The 10,823-nt window shown below is 42.6% G+C and overlaps 2 protein-coding genes across 2 annotated transcripts in view; one reads left to right on the forward strand and one right to left on the reverse strand.

The window, feature by feature from the left end:
* The window catches only part of dgkh (diacylglycerol kinase, eta), a 56,648-nt gene extending 50,242 nt beyond the window's left edge, over positions 1-6,406 (reverse strand). The window contains exons 1-2 of the mRNA XM_087170225.1: positions 6,188-6,406; positions 4,850-5,014 (exon numbers count right to left, since the gene is read on the reverse strand). Of these exons, the coding sequence (XP_087026351.1) occupies positions 4,850-5,014; positions 6,188-6,235 (213 nt within the window). The 5' untranslated portion in view covers positions 6,236-6,406. The remainder of the gene's footprint in view (positions 1-4,849; positions 5,015-6,187) is intronic.
* Positions 6,407-7,548: 1,142 nt separating this feature from the next.
* vwa8 (von Willebrand factor A domain containing 8) overlaps positions 7,549-10,823 on the forward strand; it is a 63,817-nt gene continuing 60,542 nt past the window's right edge. The window contains exons 1-4 of the mRNA XM_023393477.2: positions 7,549-7,838; positions 8,934-9,011; positions 9,093-9,223; positions 9,802-9,912. Coding sequence (XP_023249245.2) covers positions 7,700-7,838; positions 8,934-9,011; positions 9,093-9,223; positions 9,802-9,912 — 459 coding nt within the window. The 5' untranslated portion in view covers positions 7,549-7,699. The remainder of the gene's footprint in view (positions 7,839-8,933; positions 9,012-9,092; positions 9,224-9,801; positions 9,913-10,823) is intronic.

Below are 10,823 nucleotides of genomic sequence, written 5' to 3' on the forward strand. Positions count from 1 at the left end.
GGCTTGGTGACTGCTTTGTTGTGACATCACAAAGTTCCAGAAGTCCTGACGGCTGGTTTTAAGGCTCAGTTTCTGAATACAGGCTGTGTGCATTTCTCTGTGGACTGAGGCTTTGATACTTTCACAGTATTAATATAGAAGCTAGAGCTGATCTATAATCTATAATCACACTATACATGGACACAGACCTTTACACTGGAGCAGCTTTAAAGACACTGACTATAGGAGGACAACCAGCCTGTGGTGGAGGAACCAGACCTCTCTGTTGCCTGTTACCTCCATTATTGCAACTTCCTCTTCACACATATACACATACACGTCCTTGTACCTGCTGCACATACAAAGACTTACATACATTTACAGTACAGTAGCTAGCCACGAGAAAAACCCATCCCCCGTCTGACAACTTCACCTCATGAGTGATGAGACAAACTGCTCCATACAGACTGCTTACGTCTGTGTCCACAGTGTTGAGCGGATGCTGAGAGAAGCCCACTGTCTCAGGAATCATTCCACGCAGTTACACCTCCATCAGCAACTCCTTCGTCATTCCTGAGTAAGACTGGAGCGTCTGTGGAGCCAGAACAATCCAGTCCTTTTAGAGACCAGTGCTGAATCTCCACCTCCACCACTCTCCTGCTGGCATATTGTCCTCTCTGTTGGGTGTAATTGTAACTCTGCACCCTTCCTCCTCAGACTCCCACCACATGCTAAAATTTCCCCACGGTGATGGGAAAATTACAATCCAGCAGTTGGGAAGGGGTAATTCCTCTGTCTGTGATCTCCATTGTGCAACCGGACCACATATGGGTAGTTATACATGTGTCAAGTGGGTGCAGGGCCATGTTAAGTGATGTTGTTGAGGCCGGCAATTTACACACAATTACCTCAATTAGCTTCAGCTACAGCTCTGGACAGGCGAGGACTCGACTTTACATTGTTTCTACGCTGCAGCTACGATTCCTGCCAGAGAGAAACCGACCGCTGCGACTTCTACAAGTCGACTTTCTCTTATTCACAGACTCGTGTTCTTTTACAGCCTCTCCTCATCACGTCCCCCAACATGAAAAACAACTTTTCAAATGCAAAAAGCAAGTGGCAAATTTCCTGTTTAAGTACAGTCTCAGTTACAATCCTCCAGAGGAGTGTTTGCCCACGCTTTCTCAACAGGAAGTACAAGACATCTGAGTGGGCAAAACCCACAACACTTTGAGGAAGGCTCGTTTCTCCTTCTCTGAGCGTCTCCCATATGGAAATACAATAAAAAGAGAAAGGTAAATTAAATCAGCAAGTGCATAACCACCAAAAAACTCAATCCACACCTGATTCCAAGAGTATTTATCCAGAGGAGTCAGCCTTACTTCCCATAAATGTAAGTCACAGTGCGTCGCCTCTTCGTGGGAGACATGAAGCGAAGATGAGTATTCTCTACAGCGTCTCATCCTCAGCTCTGACTAACTCCACACCTATCTGATCTGGATCGTCCGGTGTCAGACTCGCAGTGCTGTCCCAGTGTCGTCGTCCGTGCAGCAGCAGCAGCAGCAGCAGGATCCAACATGCCATTAGCTCTGCTTTCAATCACACAGCTACAGTATTAGTCACAAGTTTATAAGCTGCAACAGCACACCCTGAAAAGACAACGAGGGGGCTGAGAGTGGAGATAACAGGCGAGAAAAAGACTGTAGCAACATGTTTCCTCGTCCTGATTCTGAGAGATATCTTTGTGCTCTTTGTTATTAGTAGTTTAATGGATGAAATACACATTTTTACTGTAAACTCGAAACATACCACTTCAGCCTGGCTTTTCATTAAATATTTCATACATTTCAATCACTTTATTTTATCTATTCTTTTATTATTGTATCTTATTCTATCATTAATACTTTTATTTTTTAAATCTGTATCTCATCGTCAGCTTTCTGACTTGATTTGTCCTTTTCTTTTTATCTCATCAGTCTGTGAAGCTCTTTGAGCTGCACAAACCTGTATGAAAATGCTGTACTAATGAATTTGATTGATTGATTGATTGCAACAGTACGAGTTGCTGTATTCACCACTTGATGCGCATACTGTATGATGGCGTATCAGGTTCCCTCCATTACTCTCAGGCTGACAGGAGAGACCTCAGGGTCTCATCTCTGCTTCAGCCGCTCATTCAATAAAAACAACAACTACTCACAGCCGTCAATATGTTGATTTGCCATGATGGGTTTATAATTGGACGTCAACAATAGTGGACGTCAGGCAGACAAAGAGAAAAGTTAGCTGATGTTAGTCGCACTGTCTTCTGTAGCCGTGAGAGGAAGAGTCAGAGCTCCACTTCACTTCTGTCTAAATCTTTCTGTAAATAAGATCGTTAAAGAGTTTTATCAGGTTTTGTTACACAAGCTACAAATTCATAAAACAGCTTGTTTAATTCTGTTTCCCAGTTTCATGATGAGCAACATGTCATCTCTCCTCCTCTGTGATAAATGAGTGGTTCATTCGGACATTTCTGTAAACTCGCTGGCATTTCCTCCTCTCTCCTCGTCTGCTTTGATCCACTGACGTGTTCCTCTAGATTTTCTCCAAGTGGAGACAGAGAGCGCTCGTGTCTGAGAAGTTCACAGCCGAGACGAACTGTGTGGCATATGTGCCCCCCTTCAACCGAAGCAGCTGTCTCACACGCAGCATCGCCACGGCCTCGGTCAATAAGGGACCAAAGATGTGGTTGCCTGTAGCAACCGAAGAACCAGAGAGATAGTGGACGGAGAGGGATGGACATAGACAATGTGATGGGCAAGTATACATACACACACACACACACACACACACACACACACACACACACACACACACACAGTCCAGAGCTGAGCAAACAACCCAGTGGAACAACACTCAGTGAGTCAGTGCCTGCATGATCCATTAGTAACTCCCAGCATGCACACACACACTCGGAGAGAAAAACCCACTGACCCACACAACAACAACCCTGAGACCTTTGTTCGCACAGTGTCAACACGCTAAACACACCGATACAATTACAGTCCGAGTGCTTCATGCCGTGGTGATAGCAGCATGAAGTCGTTTCAGAGCATCGTGCAGAGTTGGACAGAGCAGATTAGATCTCTCTGCCAGCCGACGAAGGCAGCATCCCTTCAGTTTACCTACGTGTCTGCAGTCAGACTGGTCATCGTCATGACTCGCGGCAACCTGACTTTTAAATCTCCCGCTCCGACTCCAGAGGCCACAGGTGAGTCCAGAGTCAGTGTGGAAAAATCAACTTACAATAAAAAAGGTCCTGCAGGAAATTTCAACCAACATCAGCTGCGTCTGTGTTTACACTCATCCTCTTATACGACATCAGCCTTTAACCTGGCTCCACATCATGGAGCTGTAAACCTGGAACTTTCATTATACATCATTTATTATTCATGGAGATGAAGGACCAAACATCTGCTGGTTTCAGCCTCTCACACGTGACGGTTTGCTTGTTTTTCTTCTGATGCACATTTATCATTATTGTTTTTACATTTTTTTACAAAACTATTAATGAATTTATTAAAAACATAAAAAATGAAAATGTATTGTTGCAGCCCTGCAGGGTCTGTCCTCTGGGCAGCACTGCACTTCACTGGTTGACAGGAATTAGCATCAGAAAGGTACGACCAGCCGCCCCTCTGCCCCCAGTCTTTAAATACCCCCCCCCCCATGCTGAATAATGCAGGTGGGGTGGAGTGGAGCAGTCAATAATTAAGTGGATCCATTGGTGTGGGAGGATGGCACTCGTTTACCGTGTAAGAGATAAGTGGTCCAAGAGAGCTTAGGTGTCAGAGGGAAGAATTAACGCAGCGTCCTCTTACTTCGCCCCGCACCTCAAACACAGCCCGTCCTTGACCCTCCATTTTTATTTATGTAAAACATGATTTATTATTTATACAAACTGATTTAAATCTTCCTCACATACACTGTATATACTTTACATCGTGTCATACAGTTGAGTTACATAAAGACTGTGTGTTTTTATTTAAATTCAAAATAGATTTATAGATTTATTGTGATGGAGCGTTAGAATTTAATTTAAAGAAAATATATATATTTGCAATAAATAATGTGTAAATGATGAATTCAAAATCTGTAAAAATAAATAAAATAGATCTAATGAATTTAGAGTAATTCATCATTGGTTAATCTGCAAATTATTCTCTTGATTAATAGATAAATCAGTAATTTAGTTTATAAGTTATAAACATCAGCAATAGTATAAGCTACCATTCACTATAGTTCAGAGCTCAGATGCTTCAATTTGCATGTTTTACAAATAATCTTCACATCATAGACACTGAAGAGTTTCTGCCTGAATAAAAAACTATTAACTGATGATCACAATAACTGCACATTACTTTTCTGTTCATAAACTAATCGATTAATCGACTAATCATTGCAGCTCTAATTGAGTTGCGATTAGGTTGCACTACTTTGAAGATAAACACTTAAACTTATCAAAGCAACAGGTTTTAGCAAGTTTTCTGTTGCAGAAAATGTCTGTTTCTGAATGCAAATAAAGATGGAGTCAGTGTGTAGGAGTCCTGGGTCTTACTGTGTGAGAGGTGAAGAGGTAAAGACCGTTATCACTGTCACTGGACATCATCAGGATCTATAGGAACCCAGCAGCAGGTAAACACAGCGCTCTGCTGCTGCTAAAGTCAATCAGTGCCTTGCTCAGGGACACCCCAGCCTTATGTTCATGTACCTCCACCCCCCCTCTCCTATCAACAAACCACCCAGGCACCAGTGTGAAATCCAAATCCAGACATCCATGTAAGTAAAAGACAGACAAAGAGTCGGGGGGGGGGGGGGGGGGTCTTACCTTGCTCCTGATCTGCCCGGAGGTGGACACTTTCCGGATCAGTTTCTGGGGGCCTTCCTGCTCTGCCTCGGAGTCGGAGGACTCGTCTGCAGCACCGGAGCCGGCGACAGCGCCCACCACATGGGCATGGATCCCCGCCGCGGACGCCGGCCCTTTCTCCGGCTCCTGTCGAGGGGAAGGATAAAACCAGTCGGGGTTAGCCTTCGCCCGGTCCGCCGCTCCCTTCCTCTCCGGGAGGCGAGAGCTGCCGAGCGGCTGAGACGCGTCTCTCCTCGCCGTCATGTCTCGGTGTCTCCGTGATGAGCGCGGCTGTGTTTGCTGGAGTGTGTGTGGGCTGGTAAACGCATAGGGGATGTAACATGTCGCGGTACAGCGGTATAAACCCACCCCCCACCTCCTCTCCCCGGCCCCTGCTTGGCTGACGGTTATGGCTCCAGCCTACACAGCCAGTCCGGGCTAGAGACCGCCTCATCCACTCCGTCAGCCGGCGGACATGTCCGTGGCATGGCAGACCCTAGCGGCTGCTTCACACCAACACTGCAGCTAATATCACCACAAACTCCTTCATTTCATTTAAATAACCTGCAGTGGTGCTAAAAACTATGGAGCAGGTGGTTAACATTAAAACTAATGTCACAGTGAATCAATAAAATCAGCTCATATTTGGCTAATGATTCTACAACCAACAATAATGTTCATTAATCTCATTATAGTATTCTTTCACTCTGTTAAATAAATATGTGTATAAAGGAATAAACTGTACTGTGTTGGATTTGTTTAAACAAAATATTACAATTATTATTATTTTTTTTTTTTACAAGATCCTAATTAGTTTTAATTAGTAAATCTTAGTCTAGATGTAAATGTGAGACTAGATTTTTAAATAATTAAAGTTAATTTCCATTCTGCGAGAAGGAAGAAATAGAACCTGGATTTTTTTAAGGAAATTGACAGGAAAGAAAAGAAGAAAAATAAGAAGAAGTCACTCTTTTCATCTGAGAATAAACAGCGTGTTGGTCATTAAATCCGAGGAAATCGCATTTCTTTATGTAACACCGTCAGTATTTGTGTTGTTCTCAGTACAACCAGCTCTTATAAAGACATTAACACGGTATAAAGTGACAATTTAACGGTTTTAGCCCACGATACAAATCACGTCCGAATAAAGGAAATCCCTCCAAACTAACAGAGCTTCAGTCCAAACTCCTCAGACACACAGACACTGTATATTAATAATAAAAGCTCTAAGTGTTTCTGTCTTGGAGCAAACTGAACAGACTCGAAGTGAAATGAGAGGCGGATAAAAAAGAAAGTCTCCCGTGTTGAGCAGTTACTAACCAGTTCCTCCCAGGCAGGGCTGCGGGTGTAGCGGTAGACGTCCTCCATAGTCCCGGACCTGAGTGTGTCCGCTCCGGGGAGAAAAGAACCGAAATGAGGGAGAGGTGGAGGAATTCACGGCCGGCCTCGCTGCCCTCACACCGCGCTGAGAAGACGGGATTTAATTCGCCTCGTCGTCCCTCCACTACTACTACAACCACCACACCTCCTCCGCCACACCGCCCCCCCCCCCCCCCCCCCCCCCCGCTCCGTGTCCCTCCGCTCGGCTCCTTCCAGGCCCGAGCCCGTCAGCGCTCCACGTGACAAGTGTCAAACCCGCTCAAACGCGCGCGCGCGCGTGCGAGAGAGAGAGAGAGAGAGAGAGAGAGAGAGAGAGAGAGAGAGAGAGAGAGAGAGCGGATCCACAACGGTTTGTCCCGAGGAGGGAAGCTATATGTGTGCGCGCGTGCACGTGAGTGGGTCTACTGGGAATGCGAGTGGAGTTCAAATGACGTCATCGACTTATCCACTTAATGAGATGATAGAGTTTTTAATGACTTTATTCAGGCACTAAACACTTTCTTTGACCAACACACATTTATTAATTAATTAATTTATTCATTTATTTATTATGATAATTATATCTTTGTTGTTTGTTTTTAGGCTGTTTGACTGCAATTGTGTTCTTTTAAAGCAACATTTATTCTTATTAAATCTGTTCAAGACCAACACTGAAAATAAATTCTATTCTATTCTATTCTATTCTATTCTATTCTACCGGAACAGGAAATAATAACAATAATAATAATAATAATAACAATAATAATAATAATAATAATAATAATAATGATAATAATAATAATGAAATGTGTGTTTTGGATCAGAGTCATAATTATATTTACAGTATAATGGATGAATTAAGAGAAGGGTGAGGTCATAAGGAGACGATAATAAAACAGAACCATTGAATTCATACAAAATATAAACATGAATCATAATATAGACATCTACTCTGGTGCATGATATAACCTACGAGTTTGTTAGGTTGATTTTATTCTAACTCAAACATACACTTGCATGTTATGTAACATTTTTAAGTGTTACATAAAAATGATGTCCTTTACCTAAATAGTGTCTCAATATTATTTCTAAACTGACTGAGTCTTGAAGCCACTTACACAGAAAGGTTACAGCTTAAAATTCAAACATATAAAAAATCAAATATCATTCAAAACCTTTATTTTACTATTTTATTCACTTTAGCAAAGCAACGCTTTATATTTACAGTCACAAAACGATGTTATTAATGTAAAAACTAAGTCGGAACCAAAGGGACGTTTATATACAAACCACTACGGAAGACTTTAGTTCCGGACCAGAGTGTTGTCCCTCTTTTATTATCTTCCCTCTCCGACAGCATGAGCTGACAGTTGTTATGAAATGGGAGTGAGGCCGGGCAGGACATAGATGTGTAAGAAGCTCCTGGACTTTATATAATATTATGTTTTAGAATAATAGAATAATTAAAATAAAATGCACAGTCAGGTTTTATGTCGCGGCACCGCGGCGGGAGTCGCTGCGAGGAGGATGCGGAACATCTTGGGCTGTGTCCTGGGGAGAGACGGCTGGATGTGGAGAACCCGTGAGGTCAAACTTCTCAACACGTCCTCAGGTAACCCACCTGTTACAGTCGGTTCAATCCAGCTATAACAGAGAAAGAGAGCGAAGTTTAAAGCTAATTTTCAACCGGAAACAGAACTTTTCTGCTTGTGGTAACACAGCTAGCTTGATAAATAGTTAGCTCTCATTTGTGGACAGCAGTGAAACTGGTTGAAAGGTGATAAAATGATGATTTCTAGCTGAACACAATGAGGTGACACGTGTGTGATTTAACATGTGACGTCACTTTGGACTGAGAATGTGAACAGCACGTTTTTTAGCTAATGGGTGAAAGGTTAAAACATTCAACCATGTCAAGCCACTTTACTGCCACTAAAGACTTAATGTACAGGTAAGCTACCTTTGATTCAAACAACATATAGTTTGTCTGTGCTATTTTCTGATAAGGTTAATAAATCATAAAGCAATCAGGCTGTTTGACCACTGCTCTTATGGGAAATGTTATAAACTCATCATTAATATTTACAACTGTAAATGAAAGAAAGAAGGAATAAACTTTGTAGGTTGTTTTTTATCAACACTTCCTGTTGATTTGAAGACGTTTTCACTTTGTTAAAAGATCATTTTCTCAGTGTAGAACTGAAAGTATACAAAGTTTATTCATACAACTTAATATTATTACATATTGTTATATACAACTACAATGATTGTAAATTGTGTTGTACAAAAAGAGCAAGTATATGTTTGGCTGCCATGTTTGTTGGGTTAAGAAACTGTTGCATCTTAGTAAACAAAGGTTGTTGGCCTTTCTAACAGCAACATTTTGACTCATCACACTAGGAAAAGCAAAGTTTAAACTAATAAAACTAGTGATGGTGAGACGGCGAGTCAGCGTGTTTATTACCAGGACCCTGAAACTGAAGCAGCTAAGTACAATAGAGGGATTCAGAAGCTTCTTCAGAACAGCAGTTAAAGCTAAATCTAAAGATGATTGTCACATGAGAGGCACAAACCAGAGCTATTCATCAGCAAGCAGTCAATTAGTCACCTGTGTTAGTTATCAGTAGAATCTGATAATGTACTGTCCTGACTTTGACTGGCACAGTCTGTCAGACTCTCATGTATTTGTTCATCCATCTTTTTGCAGGTGACACAGTGAAGATCGGAGAGATCACCTACAAACTCAAAACACCCCGGAACCCAGAACTCGTTCCTGTCAAACACAGTATGTAGTTTTCTGTCTGAGAGACGTGTGGAATGAGAGGAAGGCGGAGGCAGAAGTTACTACAGCTTTATTTCTTTCTAGTTTCAGACTCGCTGCCGCAGACAGTGGCTCAGCACCTACGGTGGATCATGCAGAAAGACCTTTTGGGCCAGGACGTGTTTCTCATTGGTCCTCCAGGACCCCTGAGACGATCCATAGCAATGCAGTACCTTGTGAGTACACACACACACACACACACACACACACACACACACACACACACAAGGCAGAACTGTGAAGTATTTGGAAAACTATATTAAGACCGTCTATATGATTTCAATAGTTTATCAGTGCTCATGGACACAGTGTGTCTTGAATATGATTTCCACAATATATAATATAACATAACACAATAATCTGGTTATATTCCTGTCCTCATGGATGTTTCCTCTAGATGTGTAGAACATGTACAGACTCTTCTAGTTTTACCATGTGTTAATATTAATTAGACTCATAAAGTTTTTCTGGCAAATGATCTTAATGATCATTTTTCATAAATGTGCATGAGATGAGTGAATGTAACAAAGTTAGCTGAGCAGCTACATGATGAAAACTCTGCAGTCAGTGTATGAACATATGAATTAACAGCCCTCACAGCTGGATACCTGAATTACATCATCATCGTTTATTTAGTTCATGTAATGTGATTGTACAATGCTCTGGTTTTATATTGAAACAACGTCGGCCTTTAACTTTTGAGAGGACTCCTGAAACGCTGTGTGAAGCCGAGTCTTTCCTTGTCGTTGAGCAGGAGTTGACCAAACGGGAGGTGGAGTACGTGGCTCTGTCCAGAGACACCACAGAGACGGACCTCAAGCAGAGGAGAGAGATCCGCTCAGGGACGGCCTTCTACATAGACCAGGTAAATCCCCCAAGAGCTTATAGTTTTACACAGGGGTGAAGAGGTGGTAGAGGTGGAAGGGGGACTCTGCCCGGCCCATGCTCAAGGAGTGAGGTGAAGAGGCTCGACTGTGGTCTGCTGGTCAGACGGTCCAGGCTCCAGTTTCTCTGACTGGGACCGGAGCTTCACTGACGGCTCCGATGAGGTGATTGTGTTGAAGGCAGAGCTGTAATAGTGATAGTGTAGAGTGGATATCACGTCCTCCGTTGATCTATTATATTATTATTATAATTCCAACCAAATGCACTTCATGTATCCGTTAACTGAGCTGGAAACGCCTTTAAACTCCTGATATATAGGAATGGTACGGCCCCGTTTCAAGTGATTCTCCTCCACCTTATCAAACAGCCACAGAGACGACGCTGGTGCAGAGCCTCTGTCCTAACATGAGGACGGTCTGGACCCAGTCAGCAGGACCTGGATTCAGGTCACCCAGAATAAACAGAGTGGGGGAGAAGGGGATATGTAGGCTGCTCATTTTTATTCCTCACGCCGGCGTCAGAGCTGCAGAAATACTGTTTTCTAGTTGTACGTCCTGAAATCTGAGTAACACCTTGAAGGAACTTCTTCAGATGTTTCATTTCAAAAGTTCAGCTGGACTCAGGGACAAACTGATTAGATTTTGTTGGTCACAGCAATTTATGAGAAAATTTCACACAAAAGTTTAATATTTTCTCTGACTATGGTTAGACCTGGAACTAGTCTGAGTGGAGGAGGGATACGCCCACGAGGAGGTGATTCTAGTTTCTATGATGATGTGTATGGCGGACCAGAGCATGTGTACTAGAGTACCATCTTCATCATGACACCTCCAGCACTCCTGGAGAGTAGACTCTATTTATTTCCTCTATTTTAAATTAAATACCATTAAC

This window comes from Seriola lalandi, unplaced genomic scaffold (genome assembly GCF_002814215.2).
Source record: "Seriola lalandi dorsalis isolate HSWRI2012SDOR001 ecotype SW California unplaced genomic scaffold, Sedor1 jcf7180002054936, whole genome shotgun sequence".
NCBI lineage: Eukaryota > Metazoa > Chordata > Actinopteri > Carangiformes > Carangidae > Seriola > Seriola lalandi.